The 26,644-nt window shown below is 47.3% G+C and overlaps 3 protein-coding genes across 3 annotated transcripts; all 3 read right to left on the bottom strand.

Moving 5' to 3' along the window:
• Positions 1–6,540: 6,540 nt before the first annotated feature.
• On the bottom strand, positions 6,541–10,699 carry LOC116206612. The gene is made up of 2 exons (XM_031539391.1): positions 10,295–10,699; positions 6,541–9,933 (listed from the first exon to the last, which is right to left on the bottom strand). Exons 1-2 carry the CDS (start codon positions 10,697–10,699, stop codon positions 6,610–6,612), a joined length of 3,729 nt encoding a protein of 1,242 aa, XP_031395251.1. The 3' UTR covers positions 6,541–6,609.
• A 1,127-nt stretch (positions 10,700–11,826) lies between these two features.
• Positions 11,827–13,629, bottom strand: LOC116206604. The gene has a single exon (XM_031539379.1). It carries the CDS (start codon positions 13,627–13,629, stop codon positions 11,827–11,829), a length of 1,803 nt encoding a protein of 600 aa, XP_031395239.1.
• A 9,592-nt stretch (positions 13,630–23,221) lies between these two features.
• On the bottom strand, positions 23,222–25,277 carry LOC116192555 (F-box protein PP2-A13). The gene is made up of 3 exons (XM_031521129.1): positions 24,599–25,277; positions 24,352–24,470; positions 23,222–23,921 (listed from the first exon to the last, which is right to left on the bottom strand). Exons 1-3 carry the CDS (start codon positions 24,917–24,919, stop codon positions 23,501–23,503), a joined length of 861 nt encoding a protein of 286 aa, XP_031376989.1. The 5' UTR covers positions 24,920–25,277; the 3' UTR covers positions 23,222–23,500.
• Between the last annotated feature and the right edge of the window lie 1,367 nt (positions 25,278–26,644).

The raw sequence follows: 26,644 nt of genomic DNA, 5'->3' as shown, positions 1-26,644 counted from the left end.
CCTTACATTGTCCTCTCAAATAAATAAAATACAAATTACAGCAACTGAATCCCGGTCGAATCGCGTTCGGTTATTATTCCACTCGTGCTCACCGTGTGGTTTGAAAAGACCGGAATTGAAATTAAGATGCGCTCAGTGTTAGGGGGGGTAGACCCCGTGATCTACGGTGGGGCGTTGGATCCCCTATGGGTTGCATCCTAAGGGATCGAGCTCGATCCACATAACAAAACAAGTGCAAGAATGTAACAAAACGGGCATAAATAAGCAAACAACGGGATTTTGTTATTGCCGAATTTACGTGAATTAACCGATTATTAACCGGGGTATCTTGGCATGCAAATCCTACCCTAAAACAAACAAAGTAGGTACAAGGTGTGAATCGATCAAGGATCGCCTCGGGAAGGTATTTCGCATTTGGCATTATTTTATGAGGACCTGACGTACGTGACGTCTTTTGTCAAGCCTTGTGTTTGTGGGTTATTTTTAGGGTTGTTCTATGTTGTGACACTACGGTTGTTACAGGTTATTACCAAATATTGATTCCGCCTGTACATCCTAAAACCTAGTGCCTATCCCACTATTGCCCATTTTGTCTTAGCCGAGTATACAATTAATTCGGTATTTGTATTTTGAACTAATCCACCCGAACTAACTACCCGAGACTATGCTAGAATAACAAAAACTCATCGGTCGGATAGGGCGGGCTATGCAGATGAACCTGCGCCTAGATAGGTAGCCCATCCCTACCCTGATACCGCATGTTTCTCTTATTCTAACCCTAGGGGGGTGTCGCTAGGTTGCAAATAGACGATTTTGCCCTTGAGATAAAAATTGTTTTCGGGAAAGAGAGATTACGCGGTGCGGGCCACCTCGGCCTGTGACCGGCACTAACCGATCCCCTGGACCTTCCAGGGTTGTCAAGAACCCTAAAAGAGCCAAAAGATCAGTTAATCTATCCGGAAGTGATCTAAGAAGAACTTCCACGTCCAGACCTGAGTTTCCTGAAATCAGGTGAGGCCTCGAGTCAAGACGCGCAAGTCCTTCCTAGACATCCATGTCACATCGAACTACGCGTCTCGAGTTTTATAAAATTTGCAAGTTTTGAGAAGGGCACCAACGCATGTTTGCAACCTATCGACGCATGTTACCGGTTTATTACCAATTCGTACAAAATTATTAGGGCCAAGTGAATTAATTAATCGTGTGAACGTCCAATTACCCCGTTAGTGAAATTATTGATTAAATTAATTAATGTTTTGCCAAATGCTCTAAATATTCGGGTTTCGGACCGTCGAGCCGATCATTGATGGACCGTCCGATGCGAATCCTAATTCCCGATCGCTTTAGGATTTAAAAATTAATTTTAAGTCGAGTTTGCATGATTAACCCGATTCATGAGAGGTTTCGATTTAAACGATAAAGCATTTTAAGCACAGATCAAGAGCATATCACCACATCAAGCACGGCGAACATACAAATTTACATAACCGGTGCCGCCATGATCATGATAAACACATACAAACATACACGCAAACACGATATCAACGAAATCGATAAAACGGCACCGATTCATGGAAAGCGGAAAATCATGCAAAGCACACACGTTGTCATGCCGTATACATATAATTACAAGAATAAAATATTTAAACATGGCACACGCGCTGTCGGTCGGTGATCCAAGTAGGAAAGGGCCGGATGTCTTTGGAAAATGTTCAGGACTGATTTGAAAATTCCGAAAAGTTAAGGGACTGATTTGCAAATTCCGAAAAGCTCAGGGACTGATGTGAAAATTCGAAAGGTTCAGGGACTAATGTGAAAATTCCGAAAAATTCAGGGACTAATTTGAATTGCAAAAAGTTTAGGGACTGATCTAAAAATTCCGAAAAGTTCAGGACTGATCTGGAGATTTCGAAAAGTTCAGGGACTGGTTTAAAAATTACGAAAAGTTCAGGACTGATATGGAGATATTAGAATGACCGGGACTTGACTGGAAACAATTTTAAAATTCGGGGCAGATCTGAAAAAATAAAATGCGTCCTCTGGACTGAAATGAGACAAAATGAAAAGTTCGTAAAATCGAGTTCGCGACGAATCCGATCACCCACATGATCCAATAACACTCATTTCACATCATATTCATCCAAGCAAACGTAGATATTTGGCAAATGAGCCCTAAACATGCCACTAAGTAGAGGATTTACCTAGTTCGGGAAGTTGAGGGATGATTCTGTAAATAAAAAAAATAAAAAAATAAAACTGGCGGGCGAGTTGGGCTGGGCCGGTCTGAACTGGATTGGGCCGAGTGGGCCTGCTGGGATTTGGACTGGGCTGCGCTAGGCTGCTGGGCCAGACTGGGCCGAGCTGGGCTGGAATGGGCCGAGATGCTGTTGGACCAGTGCTCGGCCGGAACGGGCCGAGAGTTGCTGGACCTGTGCTGGCCTGGAACGGGCCGAGAGTTGCTGGTGGACTGAGCTGATTCGGGTACCCGGCTGGGTTTGGCAGACCCGATTGGAGGAAGAACACCTGGTCGGCAGGAAGGCCGGTCCGAGCGGCTCGAGCCGCTTCTCCACGTTGGCTAGGGAGGCTCGAGCTCTCCGAAGGTTCCTAGACACGACGGTAAATGGCTCGGGGGCACCGAGAATCTGCGGCCGTGTGTGTCTGTGGACGAGCTGTGGGATTTCGGCCGCCGCGAGGTACGAGCTCCGAATTTTTTTGAGGGAATTCGTGAGCTGAGAGGAGGAAGAGAGAGCCGGAGCTGAGGGAGTTTCGGGCGAGCTGAAGGAAAATGAAAATCGATCGAGCTGTGGGAATTTTTCCGGGAGAATCGATGAGCGCTCGGAAATTTTTTTCGTCTGTTCCCCCCCCCATTTTCGTGTGAGCTTCCGGTTTTGTTCCGGAATCGAGAGAGAGAGAGAGAGAGAGAGAGGGAGAAATCGCGTGCACGAAATCCATTCGCGTGTGAAGAGGAAGACGTTGGCGTGTGCAGAGGAGTTGGCGTGTGGCAGGCTCGGGTGCAGCGGCGCGGGAGGCTCGGGTCCGTCCCTGCCAGGAGGGAGAAGAAAAAGGAAAGAAAAGAGAAAGAAAAGAAGAAAAGAGGAAGAAGAAGAACAGGAAAATAAATGATGAAAGAGGAGCAGCGATCAGAAGTCAGTGACTTCTGACCGTTGCTGACTTTTTTTTTTTTTCGAATTTCAAAATCGACGCGCGTATAAATTTAAAAATCTCGTCTACTTGATCGAACGTCGGAAAAATAATTCGAGACCGCCATCACGCTTCGAAAAATTTGATGATCGATATTACGCGATAAAATTATTTTCAATCTCGAATTTTGTCCCGAATTTTAAAAATTGACGTCGATGCACGCGAAATTTGAAAACGTCCCAAAATAGTATTATTTTTGAAAAATCATAAAATTGGTGCTAGATTAGGAAAATGTGCTATATCCGAAAAGTCGTGAATACTCGGGCAATTAATCGGAAATACTTCCCTTACGGGCGGCAAAAAAACGACGATTCTGCCCCTCTGAAGCCGGTGGACCAAAATTGGGTGCTGACAGCTTGCCCCTCTTTGGTTGCGTGCTCGGATAGAGGGTGCAGCCAAAGATAATGAGAAGCACCCGTTCGGTCTTGACGACCACCTGGCCATTCTCTCAGATGCAACGGACTTGTTTGTGGGAGGAAAAAGACAAAGGAGTCATGGCAAGCAAATGCAGAGCTAAAGTTCGTAAAGCAATAAATGTGAACACGAAGTCCTAAAAGCGATAAAGGTTGACACGAAATCCGGAAAGCAGTAAAAGTGAACAAGAATTTTAAAAAGCAGTAAAGGTGGACACGAAGTCCTGGACGCAGAGTCCGAAAAGCAGTAAAGATGGACACGGAGTCCTGGACGCGGAGTCCGAAAAGCAGTAAAGATGGACGCGGAGTCCGAAAAGCAGTAAAGATGGACACGGAGTCATGGACGCGGAGTCCGAAAAGCCGTAAAGATGGACGCGGAGTCCGAAAAGCAGTAAAGATGGACACGAAGTCCTGGACGCGGAGTCCGAAAAGCAGTAAAGATGGACACGGAGTCCTGGACGCGGAGTCCGAAAAGCAGTAAAGATGGACGCGGAGTCCGAAAAGCAGTAAAGATGGACACGGAGTCCTGGACACGGAGTCCGAAAAGCAGTAAAGATGGACACGGAGTCCTGGACGCGGAGTCCGAAAAGCAGTAAAGATGGACACGGAGTCCGAAAAGCAATAAAGATGGACACGGAGTCCTGGACGCGGAGTCCGAAAGCAGTAAAGATGGACACGGAGTCCTGGACGCGGAGTCCGAAAAGCAGTAAAGATGGACGCGGAGTCCGAAAAGCAGTAAAGATGGACGCGGAGTCCGAAAAGCAGTAAAGATGGACACGGAGTCCTGGACGCGGAGTCCGAAAAGCAGTAAAGATGGACACGGAGTCCTGGACGCGGAGTCCGAAAAGCAGTAAAGATGGACGCGGAGTCCGAAAAGCAGTAAAGATGGACACGGAGTCCTGGACGCGGAGTCCGAAAAGTAGTAAAGATGGACACGGAGTCCTGGACGCGGAGTCCGAAAAGCAGTAAAGATGGACGCGGAGTCCGAAAAGCAGTAAAAATGGACACGGAGTCCTGGACGCGGAGTCCGAAAAGCAGTAAAGATGGACACGGAGTCCTGGACACGGAGTCCGAAAAACAGTAAAGATGGACACGGAGTCCTGGACGCGGAGTCCGAAAAGCAGTAAAGATGGACACGGAGTCCGAAAAGCAATAAAGATGGACACGGAGTCCTGGACGCGGAGTCCGAAAGCAGTAAAGATGGACACGGAGTCCTGGACGCGGAGTCCGAAAAGCAGTAAAGATGGACGCGGAGTCCGAAAAGCAGTAAAGATGGACGCGGAGTCCGAAAAGCAGTAAAGATGGACACGGAGTCCTGGACGCGGAGTCCGAAAAGCAGTAAAGATGGACACGGAGTCCTGGACGCGGAGTCCGAAAAGCAGTAAAGATGGACGCGGAGTCCGAAAAGCAGTAAAGATGGACACGGAGTCCTGGACGCGGAGTCCGAAAAGCAGTAAAGATGGACACGGAATCCTGGACGCGGAGTCCGAAAAGCAGTAAAGATGGACGCGGAGTCCGAAAAGCAGTAAAAATGGACACGGAGTCCTGGACGCGGAGTCCGAAAAGCAGTAAAGATGGACACGGAGTCCTGGACACGGAGTCCGAAAAGCAGTAAAGATGGACACGGAGTCCGAAAAGCAGTAAAAATGGACACGGAGTGCTGGACGCGGAGTCCGAAAAAGCAGTAAAGATGGACACGGAGTCCTGGACGCGGAGTCCGAAAAGCAATAAAGATGGACACGGAGTCCTGGACGCGGAGTCCGGAAGGCAATAAAGATGGACACGGAGTCCTGGACGCGGAGTCCGAAAAGCAGTAAAGATGGACACGGAGTCCTGGACGCGGAGTCCGAAAAGCGGTAAAGATGGAATGTAGAAGCAATGACTAATGTTGGGGGACGACGCAGGGCGCCGGAGGGCGAAGGCCATGATCCGTTGGATTCGAGCTCATATTGTGCTTATGACGGTGCCGTGGCAAGCGTTGTTCGTCGCTTGTCGCAGGATTGGGCGTTGTGTGTCTCCTTGAGGGTCATCCGCTCGGATTGGGATTTCGTCTTGTCGCATAAGGCAGACATGAGTCCGTCAGGAAGAGACACCTTTCAGGATCCGAATGCTCACACCTGCACACAAGGAATAGCGGCTAACGGTCGTTGTCAGTCACGCAATACCGCTGGAATTACGATGTGCAAAGGAAATCTATGTAGCGATGCTTCGGGGATTTGGACACAGTGGCCATTTGAGGGGCGGCCGTGTCCCCGAATGTGACATGTACTTGACTAAAAGAAAGGCTTTTTTACAAGGAGGGGCATGGCCCGCAGAGTTTTGAGTAAAGGTAAAGGGAGGGATCTTTAGGATCCTCCAAATTAAGGATACGACGATTCGACCCCATTTCGAGGCATGTCTCGAGCCTGGAGAGTCGAAGAGAGTTTGCTTGCGTCGAGGACTGCCGAACCACTACTAGCTGTAGCTTCACGCGAAGTGCCGCTGTTCTTTCGTGGTCAAGCCGACAATTGCCCCTAATTTTTGCCTAGGCCGTAGGATGAGTAACGACCTAGCGGGGTATTTTATTTGACTTTTCTCACATGAGTGCTCACCTTTTGCTACGATCGCCCCTGTCCGGGTCTGATCGCACCTCTCGGTTCCTCTAACTTTTGCCTAGACCGCCCTTTGCGGGTTTTCGGCCTAGCGAGAAATTGATTTGCGCTCTCCTTTTGCCACGACTCCCCTTTGCGGGATTTTAAGTCGTGCCCCTCGTTCCCTAACTTTTGCCTAGGCCGCCTCAAGGAGGTTTTCGACCTAGCGGGAAAATTATTATTTTTCTCTCTGAAGTATCCTTAGATGAGAAGAATTGAATGGACAGGACACGTGCGTGATAAATAGAAAATGTGGTGAGGTGAAATGGCACAGAGCCCAAAGGAAGACAGAGGAAGATAAGGGCCTGGACGGTAGCCTGAAACCTCCGAGAACACAAAGAAACCGCCGGATGACAAAGAGGCCATTAAGGGTAGTACTTCTTAAGGGCATCGGCATTGACCGGGAGTGCGTTTTCGGTCCCGTCCATATCGCTTAGGATAATTGCCCCTCCGGAGAAGACTTCCCTGACGACGAAAGGTCCATCATACTTGTATGCAAACTTGCCCCGAGAGTCAGGTGTGATGTGCAAGACCTTTCGTAGGACGAGATCACCGGGGCGGAATTCGCGGTGGCGAACCCTTGCATTGAACGCTCGAGCCATTCTTTGTTGGTAGCATTGACCGTGGCAGAGCGCTGTTAGCCGTTTCTCGTCAATGAGATTGAGCTGTTCGTAGCGCTGCTTCGCCCATTCTGCTTCTTCGAGCTTGGACTCGGCGAGGACCCTCATGGAGGGAATCTCCACTTCGATTGGGAGGATTGCTTCCATGCCGTAGACTAGGGAGTACGGAGTTGCCCCGGTTGAAGTGCGGATGGACGTTCGATATGCCAAGAGCGCAAAAGGGAGCATCTCGTGCCAATCCTTATAGGTCACCGTCATTTTCTCGATGATCCTCTTGATGTTTTTGTTCGCAGCCTCCACCGCACCGTTCATTTGGGGACGGTATGGTGTGGAATTGCGGTGGTGTATTTTGAATCGCTCACAAAGCTCATCGATGATCCTGTTGTTCAGGTTCTTAGCATTGTCGGTGATGATTGTTTCGGGGACTCCATATCGGGCGATGATGTCGCGCTTAAGGAAACGTGCCACGGCATTTGCGGTGACCGAAGCGAGCGTTATGGCCTCGATCCACTTGGTGAAGTAGTCAATTGCCACCAAAATGAACATGTGTCCATTGGATGCTTTGGGATTGATAGGGCCGATCACGTCAATGCCCCACATTGAAAAGGGCCACGGGGCCGCCATCGGGCGTAGCTCATTGGGGGGTGCTTTGATCTGATCGGCATAGACCTGGCACAAGTGGCAGTGTCTGACGTGTTTGGCGCAGTCGGCCTCCATGGTGGACCAAAAGTAACCTAGGCGCATGAGTTTCTTGGTGAGCATGAGACCGCTCATATGGGGTCCACAACTCCCTTCATGTATCTCTCCCATGAGGCGTTGTGCCTCGTTTTCGTCAACACACCGGAGTAGCGTGGCGTCGAAGGAACGGCGGTAGAGAGTCTCTCCGCTCAGGAAGTAATGCGCTGTGAGTCGCCTAAGTGTTTTCCGGTCCCGACGGTTGGCAAATGTCGGGTATTGGCCAGTTTGCAGAAAATGTTTGATGTCTTCGTACCATGGCTGTTCATCGGTCGCCTCGATTGTGTCGCAGTAAGCCGGGCCTTTGGCAATCTCGATCTCAAGTGGCTCGATGAGGTTTTCTTTTGTGATGCTCACCATTGATGCCAGTGTCGCAAGTGCATCTGCAAACTGATTCTTGATACGTGGCGTGTAGGTGAACGAGATTTTCTCGAAGTTCTCCGCTAACTCCTCGAGATACTCGTGGTATGGTACTAACTTTGCGTCTTTCGTCTTCCATTGCCCTAACGTTTGGAAGATTGTGAGCATTGAATCTCCGAACACTTCTAGCTCCTTCACCTTGAAATCAATCGCTGCTTGCAAGCCAAGGATGCATGCCTCGTATTCGGCCACATTATTGGTGCAGAGAAAATTAACTTTTGCTGCAATCGGGTAATAACGTCCGTCCGGGGATATCAGCACTGCGCCGATACCAGAACCGGTGGAATTCACCGCGCCGTCGAAATACATCTTCCACGCGGTCCCATCCTCCTCCTCATCTACTCGGAGGATCCCTTCGTCTGGAAAGTCGGAGTTGATCGGCGTGTCATCCTCGATGGGAAATTCCGCCAAATGGTCTGCAATTGCTTGCCCCTTGACTGATGTGCGGGGCACATACTCGATGTCGTACTCCGTCAGTTGACAGCGCCACTTTGCAATGTTCCTCATGGAGGATGGGCTACCAAGTAGATATTTCAGGGGATCCGCTTTCGACAGCAAGCGGATAGTGTGATAGAGGGTGTACTGTCGAAGTCTCTGCATGACCCACACCAGTGCGCAGCACATCTTCTCAATCTCCGGGTAATTGGATTCCCCTTCAGTAAACTTCTTGCTCAGATAGTAGATGGCATGTTCTGCGCGTGTGGACTCATCTTCTTGTCCCAGCATGCACCCCAATGATTGCCGGCGCACCGTCAGGTAAAGAATGAGAGGTCGACCTGGCGTGGGCGGGACCAACACCGGCGACTGAACTAAGTATGTCTTAATATCGTCAAAGGCCTTCTGACAATCGTCGTCCCATTCAATTGCTGCATTTTTACGAAGCAGCCGGAAGAGGGGTTGACACTTATCTGATAAGTTCGCGATGAAACGCGCGATGTAGTTCAGTCGTCCTAAGAAGCTCCGTACCTCGCGCACTGTTGATGGCGGAGGTAACTCCCTAATCGCTTTCACCTTGTCAGGATCGACCTCGATGCCTCGTTCGCTGACCACAAATCCTAGCAGTTTTCCGGATTTCGCGCCGAATGTGCACTTGGCCGGGTTGAGCCTAAGCTTGTACTTCTTGAGACGTTCGAAGAGACGCCTCAGATTGACGAGGTGATCCTCTCCCTCCTTGGACTTTGCGATCATGTCGTCGACGTAGACCTCGATCTCCTTATGCATCATGTCGTGGAAGAGCGTAACCATTGCCCGTTGGTAGGTTGCCCCGGCATTTTTGAGCCCGAAGGGCATGACCTTGTAGCAAAACGTGCCCCACATCGTGATGAAAGTCGTTTTGATCTTGTCGTCTTCAGCCATCCGGATTTGGTTATACCCCGAAAAGCCATCCATGAAGGAGAACTGATTGTGGCGCGCGGTGTTGTCGACCAAGACGTCGATGTGAGGCAGAGGGAAGTTGTCTTTAGGACTAGCCTTGTTGAGGTCCCGATAGTCGACGCAAACCCTGACCCTTCCGTCCTTTTTCTCCACGGGCACGATGTTTGCCACCCATTCAGAGTAATTGCAGACTTCTAGGAATCCCGCATTTATCTGCTTGACGACCTCCTCCTTGATGCGGAGGAGAAGGCCGGCTCGCTGCCGCCGTAGGTGTTGCCGTTTGGGCGGGAAGTTCTCTGTATCGAGTGGGAGAGAGTGCTTGACTATCGACGGATCTAAGCCCGGCATGTCGGCGTAGGACCAGGCAAAGACCTCTTGGTACTCCTTCAAGAAATCGATCATCCGAGCTCGTTGTGTTGGATCGAGGCCCGTCCCGATCTTTAGCGTGCGAGGTTCCTCTTCAGTGCCTATGTTGATTTCTTCTGTTGGCTCAACTGAGGTGAGTTGACGGTTCTCGAGGCGGTGCAAACTCTCCTCTATCTCAGGCACTCGACCGTCCTCGTCGAGCCCTTCCCCGAAGTATATGGGTTGGGGCTCTTCGAGGAGTTCTTCGGATGGGTTCGAATCGACGCGTCGAAGATTTGGATTCGAGTGGAGCCTGGAAATTTAAACGAGTCGTCTTAGAAATATTTAAAGTGCTGCGAATGAGTAAGAGAGAAGGAAACGAAGGAGACACGAGAATTCAAAAATGCATGTAGGGATTTCATTGAAGGTGGGAACATTGATGCCATAACAAAAACCCCTCTTCCGTCGTGTGGCTTATGACTTTGCCGACACGCGGGAAACATCGTCTACAAAGATAGCCTTACACATCGGCGATTACAGCCGAGTAGCGCGGGACTGAGGTCCAGTTGTTGAGCTCCTCATTCTCCTGCGCGAGGCGGATGTAGACCCCTGAAGGAGTCTCCTCGGTGACGGCGTATATGCCTGGCAGATCGACAAGCGCGTCGTCTAAATCCGAGGAGGGGCCGTCAAGAGTACCTCCGACGATGTGCTGTGATCCTGAAAAGAAGTGGGAGAGTGGCGGAACTGGGGTGCCCCTGTTGATCTTCCCGTAGTACGCTGCGAGACGGTGGAGGCGCTTGCCTCTACGGGCTTCAATAATCTCGTGGCAGGAAGGGCGAAAACCGAGTCCCCTCCTGTTCTTGTACTCTTCGATCTCGATTGGGCGGTTGATCCCTTGCCCACGTGCTCCGAGTCCGGAACCCGGAATGTAATTATGGCGCAGCAAGATCTTCCCCACCATGCGGTCGGCGCGGGACGGACCGGCCTTTCCGTAGTCTCGGATGACGGAGATGGTGTCGAACGAATGGAAGGGGAGGTTCTGATCGTCCCCAATACTGATATAGGGGACAGCCGTCTCCTTATAAATCGCATAGTCCTCCTCACCTTTGACCGTGATGAGTCGCTCTTCCACGATGAACTTAAGCTTTTGGTGCAAGGTGGAGGGGACTGCGCCCGCAAAATGGATCCATGGCCTCCCGAGCAGCAAGCTGAAGGCATTGGGGATGTCGAGCACCTGAAAAGTGACATTGAATGAACATGGACCTACCTCGATCAGAAGGTCGATCTCTCCGTTCACCTCTCTCCGCGAGCCATCGAAGGCTCGAACCGCTGTCTTGCTTGGACGAATACGATTCAGATCCACATTCATCTGCTTCAGGGTGGAAAAAGGGCATACATTGAGAGCCGAACCATTGTCGATCATGACCCGGCCTACCACGAAGTTATTGCACTTACAGACGATGTGCAACGCCCGCGAGTGTGCGTACCCTTCGGAGGGAAGCTCGTCATCCGAGAATGAAATATTGTTGGAGAATATCGAACCAACGGTTTCTTCAATGAGATCTGGAGCCGTCTCCTTGGGGACCTGTGCCGCCGTCAGGACCTTCAGGAGCGCTTCACGATGTGGCTCCGAACTTAAGAGAAGGGCGAGTAGTGAAATGTGGGCCGGAGACTTGCCCATTTGTTCAACAACCTTATACTCGCTTGCCTTGATGATCTTCATAAAAGCCTCGGCTTCCTCTTCGGTCACCTTCTTTTGTGGGATCGGCGTAGCTTCCGGGGCGATTCCTAATGTCGCAGCAGGCGCCTTTCCTTTGTTCGCGACCTCCGGGTTTTCATACACTCGTCCCGAGCGCGTCACGCCCATGACGCTGAATTGACGCTCGAGGTTCCCGACACTCCCTTCGTAGGTCCACGGAACCTTGCTATCTTGATATGGCTCTCGTGCGGGGACATCTATCACGAATGGGGCGGGCGTGGCATCAAACCCCGCGTACCCTATACCGGTTTCCGCAGGCACATATTCGATTACGAACGGGGCGGATGGCTCCTGCCCGGTCTCGTACTCCCCTATGGCGCAAACACTGATCATGTTAATGCTGGGTCCCGAGCTTGACCCGTGATCGGGAAGAGGATTAACTTGCACGTTCGGAGTTTGACGGCGTTGAACGTGAGTTGTTTGCCATCAATCATAGCTTGGATCTTCTCCCGCAGCTTCCAACAATCGTCGGTGGTGTGACCGGGTGCGCCCTGATGGTACTCGCAGTGCCGACTCTGATCCTGAATGGTGGGGTCGAAATCGGGGTTAGGCGCTACTGATTTAATCCTATTGCCTGCGAGGAGTTGCCGGTATATGTGGGAGAGCGGGGCCGGAAGGGGTGTGAATTGTCTGCGCCGCGGCGCAGTGCTTTGTTGGTCCTGCGGGGCCGGAGCCCGTTGCACCGGCTGAGGAGTTCTCGAAGCCGGAGGCCTGCTTTGTTGGATCGGAGGGGGAATAGGGACGTAATTGTGCGGGGCCGGCAACGGAAAGGAGGCCGGCGGGGCGGAATAATATACTTGTTGCGCTGGGAGTTGCTGCTGATAATGCACCGGAGGTGGGGCATACGCCTGAGTGGTCGGTGGTGCGGGCGTGTAATTGATGGAATACTGTTGGGGGGCTTGGCGCCCTGAGTTAACAGCATTGACGGACGCGTCTTTTCCTCTCCTGTTTCCCGCGGAGGGTGTCCCAGTAGCAACCTTCTTCGAGGACTCTCCCTCTTTCTTCTCGGCCGGTCCTTCTATCTTGCCGAGCTTAACGCCGATATCAAGCTTCTTCCCGGCGTCGATAAGGTTGGAGAACGAAGACGTGTGAGCCAACAGGTGCAAGTAGTAGGCCCCTTTGAGGGTAGAGTGGAATAATTGGATCTGCTGCGCCTCACTGATCGGGGGGACATGTTTCGCCGCTCTAGCCCTCCACTTTACTGCGTAGGCCTCGAAGCCCTGATCCTCGGCCATCTCCATTGTACTGAGCTCCAACAGGGTCGGGGGCGTTTCTGCACAGTACTTGTACTGGTCGATGAATTTGCCCGAAAGGTCCGTCCATGTAGGGATATCCGCGGCTTTCAGTGACATGTACCAATCAAGAGCCGCTCCCGCCAAACTGTCCTGGAACGTGTGGATGACGAACTCTTCGTAGTCCCAGTACTGCAGCATCTTTCCCCTGTAGTGACGGAGATGGTGACGGGGGTCGGTAGTGCCATGGTACCTTTGGAATTCAGGCACCTTAATCTTCGGGGGTAGCCGCATACCCGGAAAAAGACTCCAATCGCAATCGCCGGCATCGAGGCGAGGACCACCTGATTGTAAGGCTTTGATGTTCTCTTCCATCTTCTTCAATCTCTGCTCCTGCTCAGTCCCCATTTCCGGGAGAAAGTTTGTCGGTGGAGCTATGGGGACAGCCTGGGTTGGCGTGCCCGGTTCAGGGATGGGAATGTTTAGGGGAGGTAGAGTTGGGTAAGAAAAGCTGATGTGGGGTTGTGGAGCTTGGAAGGGGACAGGCTCGGCTGTGTGAGCAGGAGCGTGGGGGCTCTGTGCCTGGAAGACCATCGGCGGAGGAGCCGCGTAAACCGGTGCCGGAACCGGTATGGACATCGGCGGCGGTACTAGAGTAGTCGGGTTCGACGGTGGAAGAGGAATGGCTGCCGGGAGAGTCACCGATGGCGGAGGGACGTTAGCTGGGAGGCTCGCCGGTGCGTGTATCGCAGGCGCTTCAATACCTTCCGAAGCATGGGTCGGCGGGACCCAAGGGTTTGGGTCAACTGTTGGCCCGTACCCCGGAGGCGGAGTAGAGTTCGAGGAGGTGCGGTTTGGAGCTCTGAGTAGGGCCATGAGCTCGGCCATGTCGGCAGCCATCTGATTGACCGTGCCCCTTAATGTGGAGATATCGCCTTCCAGTGCGACGATGCGGGCCGCAGTGCGACGATGCGGGCCGCACCCTCTGTAGAGGTGGACGGTGCTTGGGCTTCCGATGTTGGGACTGGTGGCGGGATTTCTCCCGAGTGTACCGGGGGTGCGCCTGCAGGAGTTAGTGGTGGCAGTGCTTGAGTCATGGACGGTTGATAATAAACCGGCGTCGGTGGAGTGTTCTCCTCGGAGCTAGCAAGCTGATTGTTCTGTGCCATCTTCGATTGCAGACGAGTGAGATAACGGTGTGGCGCCAGTTATGGTTACCTGTATTAACAAGTGTGTAAATATCTACGCAAACGAGTTACGTTCTAAAAATAAAAACGTGTGACATAATAAATAAGGGGATGACGTGCATGAGATGCATGGATTTGAAAACTAATGTTGTCACTCGCATTGATTCAAAAGGTTTCTAAGATACAATGCAATTAAAAACAAGCCCTAAATCGTTCTTCCACCGCGCTCAGGGTGCGAGTGACTGTTGCCGTGGAGAGCACCGATTCAGGTGAGGGCCTGGTGGAGGCGTCTATCCTAAGGGGTGCGTGGACCTCCACGGGCTCTCTTCCTGAACCTCTCCAAGGCGACATTCGCTCGTGCCAGCTCCTGTTCGCGCCTCTGCAGCTCGGCGCGGGCCTGGGCGAGCTCTCTCTGTAATTGTCGTTGATCCACAAGCTGCTCGTCTTTCTCTGCGACTTCCCGACGAAGGTGATCTCTCTCGGCCCTGAGGTTAGCAAGCTCTGCTTGAATGGCCACGTTCGGGGTGAAAGACGCTCCCGTTGGTCCGTTATCTTCAGCTCGTGGAGAGTCGGCGAGATCCTCGTGTGCTGTAGGACCCCACCGATAGAAACGGAGGACATATTCCTCGGTAGCCTGGAAATCCTGTTCTTCAAGGGTTGGATGCTCGGGGAAATACGGACGCTCGATGACCACGGTTCGCCACGCGTCCAAAACCCGTTCGATGTCTCTTTGGCGATCCACGGATGTCTGATCCTCCCGCCAAGTGTGTTCGAATTTAGCCCGTGCCGTGTCCTCGGGGACTGTCTGCAGGCTGCCAAACTGCCTCATCACTCGTGCCGGAAAATATGTGGTGGACCCCGCATGACTCACGAGTGGTACTCCGTTAAAATCAGGGCACCTAAGGGCTGCGGGTCCGGGTGGCATCCACGCGGCTCGCCACTTAAAGCCCCTAGGTGGTATTTCGCGAAAAATCTTGATCCACTCGGAAACCTTGCGTTCTTCCACACGTATCAGAGATAATAACTGCGAAATGATCGACCCCGAGCGACTGAAAAACAGGACTGGCCTCACGAGACCGAAGGGGTTTGCATGACTTTGAAGCCACATTTGTAAGAGGATTGGGGACCCTCTCAACCTACGATCAGCTGTTCGTGTGATGCGGTCGAGGGACCGGATAGTCTCGGCCACTAGGCCTACCTCATACTCGCGGCCTCCGACCACTTGGAGGACGACGCTAGCTAAAGTTGCGTCTATACGATCAGCTGCGCGAGGGAATAAAAGAGTCCCAAAAATCAAAAGTAAAACTGCATGACACAAATTCTTTTGGAAAAGATCCCCTCGGACCACGCGTGATTGTGAATCGATAAAACGGAGTAGTTTCGCAGTTATTATCTCTGTACCGCCGGAATATGCGAGTTCGGCCTGCAGCGAAGACCTTTGCACCCCGAGTAGGCGCGAAACTAGAACTGGTCGAGTAGTCTGGAAATTAGGCTCCATAATTCCGTGAGTGACTGTGGTCCGGCCGATGAGGGTCCTATACTCCTCAATAGTAGGCGCGAGCTCGGTGCCCTGGATGTTGAAGACGGCGTGTGCTGGATCCCAAAACGTTACAGCAGCTCCGAGAAAATTCCAGTCTACCCGACGAGCGGACAACAGAGGTACATCTCCGACGAAGGTGGTGATGTAGTCCTGATCAATTCGGCGCAGGCTTATCCATATGCGGTTGATTTCGTCCAGTGGTGGTGTGATCCTGTCGAGGCGCGGAAAGGAGGCCGGGCGCGACATCCCTTACCAAGATGAAAGGAAAATCGACTTAGGACTCATCAATGCGAGTGACACCCTAATTTTGAAAATTATATGATGTATGCATGCGGAAATGTAAATGCCCACGGCTTAATTGAATTACAAGGTGTATGTACATGTCTCTCGAAATTGGAAAAGACTCAAATGGCGCGCAGGCCGACTCAATGGACTGTCGTTGAAGCCGAGTTGGAGGATGGCATGAAGCTCCTGCAGAATGCATGGTTTTAGTGCTACAGGGACCGTGCTACGTAAGGATGGGGGCTCTCGACTCAAGGGTGTTAATTCCTTGAAACCGAGCGGGATTCTTTTCAAGGCCTAAACGGCAGTCGAACTGCGCGCCGTACCCCTACTTCGAACCCCTATCTAACCTATGCTCCTATTACCGGTCGTGGGACGCGACCCATAGGTACCTAGAAGCTAGTATGATATGCAATGCATGTGCGGGAAATAAAAGTGCGTTAAGTAGATAAGCGGGAAATGCGGAAAGCGGTAAATAAACAAGCAAACAAAGCAAGCGGGAACGAGCCCGAACCCTCTAAGTGTCCCCAGTGGAGTCGCCAAGCTGTGCGCACCCGAATTTCATCTCGTCGGGGCACGCGTGCGCGCGCCTATGCAACGCGGCTTGGGAGTGTCCACCTTCCCGGGGACGCGCGACGGACGCACGTGAGAAGGAGTCGCCACTTGCCATTTTACGACCCGAAGGTCGAGGGCCGGCAAGTTACCCGGGTCTAGGGGTACGGGGTACACCTAATTGCTAAGGCATATGGTCTGCGAAACCCGAAGTTCCGAATTCGGGGGTTCTGTTACATGCGAGCCTATATCTCGCATGCCCTATCGGTACTCTAGCTTGTCTAGGCTTGCCATTTTAATTTAATTACCGCTTAATTAGGTTCCGCTCATCTTACGCGTTTTGACACCGTAAATTCGAAGGAACACTCCGACCGTCCACTCTCCGACCGGGATTCTTACATGAATAAATGTACAACATAAATCCTTACATTGTCCTCTCAAATAAATAAAATACAAATTACAGCAACTGAATCCCGGTCGAATCGCGTTCGGTTATTATTCCACTCGTGCTCACCGTGTGGTTTGAAAAGACCGGAATTGAAATTAAGATGCGCTCAGTGTTAGGGGGGGTAGACCCCGTGATCTACGGTGGGGCGTTGGATCCCCTATGGGTCGCATCCTAAGGGATCGAGCTCGATCCGCATAACAAAACAAGTGCAAGAATGTAACAAAACGGGCATAAATAAGCAAACAACGGGATTTTGTTATTGCCGAATTTACGTGAATTAACCGATTATTAACCGGGGTATCTTGGCATACAAATCCTACCCTAAAACAAACAAAGTAGGTACAAGGTGTGAATCGATCAAGGATCGCCTCGGGAAGGTATTTCGCATTTGGCATTATTTTATGAGGACCTGACGTACGTGACGTCTGTTGTCAAGCCTTGTGTTTGTGGGTTATTTTTAGGGTTGTTCTATGTTGTGACACTACGGTTGTTACAGGTTATTACCAAACATTGATTCCGCCTGTACATCCTAAAACCTAGTGCCTATCCCACTATTGCCCATTTTGTCTTAGCCGAGTATACAATTAATTCGGTATTTGTATTTTGAGCTAATCCACCCGAACTAACTACCCGAGACTATGCTAGAATAACAAAAACTCATCGGTCGGATAGGGCGGGCTATGCAGATGAACCTGCGCCTAGATAGGTAGCCCATCCCTACCCTGATACCGCATGTTTCTCTTATTCTAACCCTAGGGGGGTGTCGCTAGGTTGCAAAAGACGATTTTGCCCTTGAGATAAAAATTGTTTTCGGGAAAGAGAGATTACGCGGTGCGGGCCACCTCGGCCTGTGACCGGCGCTAACCGATCCCCTGGACCTTCCAGGGTTGTCAAGAACCCTAAAAGAGCCAAAAGATCGGTTAATCTATCCGGAAGTGATCTAAGAATAACTTCCACGTCCAGACCTGAGTTTCCTGAAATCAGGTGAGGCCTCGAGTCAAGACGCGCAAGTCCTTCCTAGACATCCATGTCACATCGAACTACGCGTCTCGAGTTTTATAAAATTTGCAAGTTTTGAGAAGGGCACCAACGCATGTTTGCAACTTATCGACGCGTGTTACCGGTTTATTACCAATTCGTACAAAATTATTAGGGCCAAGTGAATTAATTAATCGTGTGAACGTCCAATTACCCCGTTAGTGAAATTATTGATTAAATTAATTAATGTTTTGCCAAATGCTCTAAATATTCGGGTTTCGGACCGTCGAGCCGATCATTGATGGACCGTCCGATGCGAATCCTAATTCCCGATCGCCTTAGGATTTAAAAATTAATTTTAAGTCGAGTTTGCATGATTAACCCGATTCATGAGAGGTTTCGATTTAAACGATAAAGCATTTTAAGCACAGATCAAGAGCATATCACCACATCAAGCACGGCGAACATACAAATTTACATAACCGGTGCCGCCATGATCATGATAAACACATACAAACATACACGCAAACACGATATCAACGAAATCGATAAAACGGCACCGATTCATGGAAAGCGGAAAATCATGCAAAGCACACACGTTGTCATGCCGTATACATATAATTACAATAATAAAATATTTAAACATGGCACACGCGCTGTTGGTCGGTGATCCAAGTAGGAAAGGGCCGGATGTCTTTGGAAAATGTTCAAGACTGATTTGAAAATTCCGAAAAGTTAAGGGACTGATTTGCAAATTCCGAAAAGCTCAGGGACTGATGTGAAAATTCGAAAGGTTCAGGGACTAATGTGAAAATTCCGAACAATTCAGGGACTAATTTGAATTGCAAAAAGTTTAGGGACTGATCTAAAAATTCCGAAAAGTTCAGGACTGATCTGGAGATTTCGAAAAGTTCAGGGACTGGTTTAAAAATTACGAAAAGTTCAGGACTGATATGGAGATATTAGAATGACCGGGACTTGACTGGAAACAATTTTAAAATTCGGGGCAGATCTGAAAAAATAAAAATGCGTCCTCTGGACTGAAATGAGACTAAATGAAAAGTTCGTAAAATCGAGTTCGCGACGAATCCGATCACCCACATGATCCAATAACACTCATTTCACATCATATTCATCCAAGCAAACGTAGATATTTGGCAAATGAGCCCTAAACATGCCACTAAGTAGAGGATTTACCTAGTTCGGGAAGTTGAGGGATGATTCTGTAAATAAAAAAATAAAAAAATAAAACTGGCGGGCGAGTTGGGCTGGGCCGGTCTGAACTGGATTGGGCCGAGTGAGCCTGCTGGGATTTGGACTGGGCTGCGCTAGGCTGCTGGGCCAGACTGGGCCGAGCTGGGCTGGAATGGGCCGAGATGCTGTTGGACCAGTGCTCGGCCGGAATGGGCCGAGAGTTGCTGGACCTGTGCTGGCCTGGAACGGGCCGAGAGTTGCTGGTGGACTGAGCTGATTCGGGTACCCGGCTGGGTTTGGCAGACCCGATTGGAGGAAGAACACCTGGTCGGCAGGAAGGCCGGTCCGAGCGGCTCGAGCCGCTTCTCCACGTTGGCTAGGGAGGCTCGAGCCCTCCGAAGGTTCCTAGACACGACGGTAAATGGCTCGGGGGCGCCGAGAATCTGCGGCCGTGTGTGTCTGTGGACGAGCTGTGGGATTTCGGCCGCCGCGAGGTACGAGCTCCGAATTTTTTTGAGGGAATTCGTGAGCTGAGAGGAGGAAGAGAGAGCCGGAGCTGAGGGAGTTTCGGGCGAGCTGAAGGAAAATGAAAATCGATCGAGCTGTGGGCTGTGGGAATTTTTCCGGGAGAATCGATGAGCGCCCGGAAATTTTTTTCATCTGTTCCCCCCCCCCCCCATTTTCGTGTGAGCTTCCGGTTTTGTTCCGAAATCGAGAGAGAGAGGAGAGAGAGAGAGGGAGAAATCGCGTGCACGAAATCCATTCGCGTGTGAAGAGGAAGACGTTGGCGTGTGCAGAGGAGTTGGCGTGTGGCAGGCTCGGGTGCAGCGGCGCGGGAGGCTCGGGTCCGTCCCTGCCAGGAGGGAGAAGAAGAAGGAAAGAAAAGAGAAAGAAAAGAAGAAAAGAGGAAGAAGAAGAACAGGAAAATAAATGATGAAAGAGGAGCAGCGGTCAGAAGTCAGTGACTTCTGACCGTTGCTGACTTTTTTTTTTTTTTTTTTGAATTTCAAAATCGACGTGCGTATAAATTTAAAAATCTCGTCTTCTTGATCGGACGTCGGAAAAATAATTCGAGACCGCCATCACGCTTCGAAAAATTTGATGATCGATATTACGCGATAAAATTATTTTCAATCTCGAATTTTGTCCCGAATTTTAAAAATTGACGTCGATGCACGCGAAATTTGAAAACGTCCCAAAATAGTATTATTTTTGAAAAATCATAAAATTGGTGCTAGATTAGGAAAATATGCTATATCCGAAAAGTCGTGAATACTCGGGCAATTAATCGGAAATACTTTCCTCACGGGCGGCAAAAAAACGACGATTCTGCCCCTCTGAAACCGGTGGACCAAAATTGGGTGCTGACAGTGATAATATTATGAATAATCTAATCACCTAGGTGGCCGTTTAATGTTTGATCTTAATGGGCTCTTACTAGTCATTTGCCTAGAAATAGTGTAATCGATGCGATACATAGGAAAATGTTTATGTAACTACCGGAAGACGTGCAAGAAAATATCAACCTTAGGTTAGCAATAGGTGAGTCATTTGATAGAAAGTGAAGAGACGGATCAAATTAGGATTAACCCTAAGAGAAGTTGTATGTCCTAGGTATCTCATTCTCATTGATTTATCATTTTGGTTATTTTCAGTTTTAGATTTTTTTTTAGTTGAATAATCCAAAATCGACCATCTAAGTAGGAGTTGACTATCTTAATCCCAGTACTTAATGATAGTCTAGATTAGTCCTTGCGAGAAAACGATACTCATACTCATTCTATATTACTTGTTCGATACGTGAACTTGCTTAATTCAATTAATTTAATCGTAACAATGAAGAAAACTATGAGAAAGATGGAGAGGGATGATGGAGAAGCTTAGTTGATGAAGAAGGAAGAGGTGGAGTTGACGAGGAAGAGAGGAGATGTTATTGTGAACGCTTGGAGAGTTAAGGTTTTTCACACTTGTGAGAAAATTTGGAGATTGCAAACATGGGTCCGGTGGGTTTATTCTTAGAATTCCATGTGTAACAAATGGAAAATCTTTTCTTAGCATGAGATTCTTTACAATGGGAGACCCATTTAACCAAATTCCCATCATTTGCATTGTAACCAAACATATCAAAATTCTTGATAATCTTGGTAGATTCCCTGTAATCTCCAATGATTACATCGACCTAAATTCATAGACATTCCATCTATAAATTTCTTTGTAGCAGTGCCATTCGAGCACATGTTGGCTAAAACTAAGGTGACATTTGATAAATTAAGTAATCAGTTAAGAAAAGATTAAAAGAATCTATGAGAAGAGGGGAGGAATGACAAGGATGAGAATATATTTTGTGATGGATTAAGGACACTAATAAATGAAAAATGACTTATTTCATGTTAGAATTTTTTACTTATTCGTTAAGTGATTTTTTAATTTAATAATTAAGTAGTTTAGACCATTGTGCGCACCCGACAACCATTATCTATTATCTTTCCCTCTTTCTTACCGTTATTTTCTTATATAACTAACATGCGACTAACTTTTAACCATATGCTTGGATAAGTTAAAAGAAAAACATCCTAACAGTTAAGATAATATGGACATATTTTTCTTATCGTTATTTTTGTATTTGGAGTTTTTCCCTTTGAATTGTACCTTTGTGAATTCTTAGTTCTTTTTATGTTATATTATAGTTGCGAGTGAGGATTTCTCGAGATTAAATCAGAATCTAATTACCCGTTTAGTTTTAGGGTCTCTAACTTTAACTTTACTCGCTACATAACAAAAATCAACAACACAATTATTATTTTTTTATTTTTCTTCAATTTTTTTAACCATTCAATTTAATTTTTAATACTAAATTCTCTCAACTATTCATTACTTTTTTCACACTTTTTCTCATAATTTAACAACACAATCATTACAATTCAATTAAAATTAAAACTCAATTCTACTTAATTTTAAAACCAAACACACTTTCCATTGGAACAATCCAAACGGACCATTTATGGTCGGCTTGAAAGTATTTATGACCTCCCTTGCCTTCTAGCACGATTCAAGGTCGAAATCTCAAAAAAAGAAACTTCTTTCACCGTCTTAGCCAAACTTTTATAATCATATATGCCTCCTTGGATTGTACATGTGATCTGATCTCAATGAGCGCATTTTTTAGCATTTTATTTATGAGCAGAAAAGTGATTATTCTCTTCACCCTTCCTCAATTGTTCTATACAGTGAAACTTGCGGGACGATTGAATTCTTCCCAAACCCTCTTTGGTTTTAGGATGTAATTTTAGAATCATAATTCTAATTTAACTCTACCCGCTACAAAACAAAATAATTCATACAAAGTCAAAGAGTGGGTCCCATTTATATTACTTTTTTTCATAATAAAACAACATAACTCATGCAAAGTCAAAGGGTGGACCCCATTTATACCACTCTTTTTCAAAATCAAAATCTAATTTTAAAATCCTACTATGAAACCAAATGCAACCTAAACCTTCTAGAAAGGATCGATTTCAAACCCTTCCCATCCCGACAAGGAATAAATAAATAAATAAAAATTTCAAACCTTCCCACTAATTTAACCAGTTCGCACTGGGAACTTGTCTTTTACCCGCCGCCATTATAAAAAACTTGGACAACAACGACCACAAAATGAATAACCACACTAATTTCATAAATTAAAACATCAATTAAATTAATATATCTGGAAAGAGTTTCATTTCATCGAAATTCTCCGACACAACTCATTTAAAACAGTTCACTTAATCAAACACACAAAACTCCTTATCCTCCTCCACAAGCTCTACATTTTCATCGTCATCTTCTTCCGGCGCATCGAAGACACCATACATTCGACGACAATCAGCACCATGCTACTGGAGATAAAGACATTTCAAAGAATGAACTAATAAAACAATAAATTGGTAAACTCACAAATTTTATATTTTGATAAAGTTCATAACTTACCTCCTAATTGAAAGTTGATTTGAAAAATTAACAAATGATTGGGCATATTTCAGTAATTTATGCCATAAAGGGTTTGGGATGAGTTTTAGAGTAAAATACCAAACCCTACAAAACTCTGACAAGAAATTCCTAAACACCTATCTTGACCCATTAGGATCTGAAAAGTGTCAAGACCCATTTACGAAAACCCAGGAACGTCCCTTTTTGCAAAGGCAAGAATGAGTAGTGTGGAAACAAAACCTCAGACAGCAGCTTTTAATTCACATAAATTGGCAAATGTACATGAGAGTTGTAGCATAATTTAAGGTACAGTCTATCGAGCATATCAACATTAACTACTCGTACTCGAATTCCTTGGATTCTATACCATTGATCAAAGGGGGGGAGATAGTTTTAGAACCATAACAACAGAACAGATCGAACCAAAACGAGAAAATATATATGTATTTACACGTGATCTTAACTTATATAACAGACGCGGTAAGCGGCATAGCCCCGGAAGAAAAACTGTGACACAGAGCCACCACAATCCTACTGTCCTGTATATTATACTCCTAATCTTCTTTTCAGACTTTCTACATCTCTCACAGAACTAGAATAGTACATCTCTAAGCCGATGAATCAATTAATGCATTTTCCTATGCTAGTGGGGCACACAAGAACCGAATCTAAGCAGAGCCCACCTTTGGTGTGCGTACAGTCAATCTGGGTCATCGAGAACTTGATCTTCGTGGATGATTCATGACGACCCTCGACGACAAAATCCCCTGCGTGGTAGTTAGCCCAGGTCCTGGTGTTATTCTTCAGGTGGCACTGAGAGACAGAATGCTGGCCATCTGACGTTGTCAGCTGGAACCGAACCGGCTTAATGTCCCAGCCATGAACGTGCTCCAAATTGCAGACCCGACGGCCCAGCCTCCTTGTGGGCCGGCCAAGCTGTACCCTGAAGAATAGGCTATAGGTCCCTGAAGGAAATGGGAACTCAAACTCTCCATCCACTTCGAACCACCAGATCTGTTGGAGGTACGCAACCGTGTGGAATCTGCATGAAGACGGACATAGTGTAAATTCTGATCAAAACCAATTTGCGGATGGTACAAAGAACCAAAACCAAATGAAATCCAAAGCACAGGATTTGCTCAATTCTTTCAAGCAGGGAAGTTTTCGATCTTTACTTCAAAGAGAAAGATGATTTTGAAGTTCGACAATGACCAAGACAGCCTACTTGGCCTGAACAAGAGTTGAGAACCGAACTAGAGATGAGAGGATTGACAAATTGATCTGATCTTCAGGCAATGTCCAAAAGATTAACTTCTCTAATGGTGCACAGAATATTTAATTTGTGAACGTTCCAGCAGTTACTTAGGCTAACTGTACTTCAAAAGTAGATGAAGTTCCGAACAGCACGAGCTGTTACAGTTATTACTACCCTGCTTAATGGATGTTTTTCCACACGAAGCTAAATCGCTTACCTCGATTCCTCAGTCGAGATATATTTCCAGTATCTGCGATCATCGATCCCGGTAATTGTCAAACCCTTAGAAGAAATCGACAAACAGACCCCACCTGTCTTCTTGTCCAGACAGATCTCCTGTGAAAACCAGAGTTTCCAATATCATCAGCACAATTCTCAATTAATCATCGACTTTCTTTCCACTCACAAACCATCATACAAGCATGATACAGCAGGAACAGACGCCGAGTAAGCGAGAACCGTACCTTAGTGCCGCCATCGAAGGGATTAGGGCGGCAAAGCCGTGCGTAGATATCCTTCTTCCCCAAATTCAACAGCTTCGGCTCATCCAACACTTGCTCGATAATAGCCCGATAGTTGGGGGGCAGCTTCGATTCCCAGATGAAATCGGCGGAGGAAGCCCCGTGGAAAGCCCGGTTCAATCGGGCCAAGTTGCAGATTTCGGGCGGATCCAAGTAGACCAAGACTAATGCCACGCAGCTCTCCGGTATGTCCCCGAGCCGAGGCTTCGCCAGGGAGCTGTCCCCATTAAAATCCGACGCTGGCCCAGAGAGACTAGCACCCATAAAACGAAGAACCCTAACAGAACCCCCAATCTTGAAAATGGAACAGAACAAATCGCGGGCTCTTGGGAGCAATCGAAGAAAAGCGAAGACCTATGCAAGAATCGGAGGGGAAACACCCAGAGAGGTTTGAGAGAGCTTCAGGACCTGAACTTGAACCTGAAGGTGTGGATTTTCAGGGAGAGGGACACCTGAATTTCAGAGCCGGAAGGATCCATTCCTTTTCCGATCTCGGCTCTGAATCCAAGGGAGATGTGAACTCTGACTCGGAGACGGTGATGAGATGATGATGGAGATGGAGGAAGGAGAAGGAAAAGCTTTCCCTTTTATTTAATTAGATATTAAAACGGAATCTAATGGAGGAAGATGACAGATATATCTTAGGTTGGATTTTTATTATCAGAGCAGAGCGACAGACAGATACCTTTGACACAAAAAAAAAAATATTCAGAACTTTCGTGGCTGACCGGTTGTTAGAATTTTTCTGTCGTAACATAAAATATTCCAATTAAAAAGAGATTGCAGTGCATGACGTGCGGCACCACCTGATAATCAAAAGGTCTCTAATTCGATATTTAATGAAATTACTCGTCTACCTTTATTAGTTGTTTAAGATATTACTTTTATTGTATTAGGCTAACGAACCTCTCAAATAATCGAAAAAAATATTTCATTAGGGAAGGAAAAAAGCAAAAAGGGCAAAATTTCAATTTTGCACCCCTCAATTTGATCTTTAAGTTATTGAGCACCCCCAATTTTCAATTATCCAATAATGAAGTCTGAAGTTTGTGATTTCGTCTCAGTTTACACCATAACCTTAAATAAATAAATGAAAGACTTATGCTACGTTTGGTTTCAAAGTAGGCTTTTAAAATCAGATTTTGATTTTAAAAAAGAGTGGTATAAATGGAACTCACCATTTGACATTGTATGAGTTATTTTGTTTTGTTGTGGATATAATTAGGTTAAAGTTGTGATTTTAAATTTATATTTACAAACCAAACAAGCTATTAACAAACAACAGTTTTGACTGGGGACCAGAATAAATTGAAGGTCAAACTTGCGGGCATAAAACGAAATTCCGTGCACGGGGGAGTGGATGGAGGGATATGATATGCTCGACTTGGAGGGATTTATGTAAATAGGCTCATGTCAATCGATCCCTAGCGCCTTTGTATGAGTCCTAAAAGAAATTTATAAGAGTATTCTCAGCAATAATGTTGACCGTCCACTAAATGAAACCTCATTAAATTAAGAAAAGGAAGTGGGATAAGGTAAAATACGAGGGTTTCTTTTTTAATGGGGGATAGTAAAATAACATAAAATAAAGTAAAATACAGAGAATGATTTAATCGCCGTTGTGGAAAGACAGGTAACGAGGTTGCCGTTTTCTTATTCTTGTTTGTAATGGGAAGGAGTTTTCTTGAAGACTGGGTTCTTTTGTGGCTGTGCACCTTAGTATCAGCAAGTGTAATAGACCCGACCAATCCAGTTCTAATTGTCACTAAATAATAAAACTCTCCCAACATGAAAATTTTCCATTCACAAAATTTGAATAGGGAACCTTTCTTATAGAAAACAAGTATCATACCGTATGAACCAATACATGTAGTTCCTTGTTTGTTGCATTTCAGCCATATATTCAACATAATAATATACTAGTTGATACACACGTCTTATGCGGTGATATTTTTATCAACATTTATGTAATCGAATGTAAATAACAAA

This window comes from Punica granatum, chromosome 1 (assembly GCF_007655135.1).
Source record: "Punica granatum isolate Tunisia-2019 chromosome 1, ASM765513v2, whole genome shotgun sequence".
NCBI lineage: Eukaryota > Viridiplantae > Streptophyta > Magnoliopsida > Myrtales > Lythraceae > Punica > Punica granatum.
This window is presented reverse-complemented; position numbering and strand designations above follow the sequence as displayed.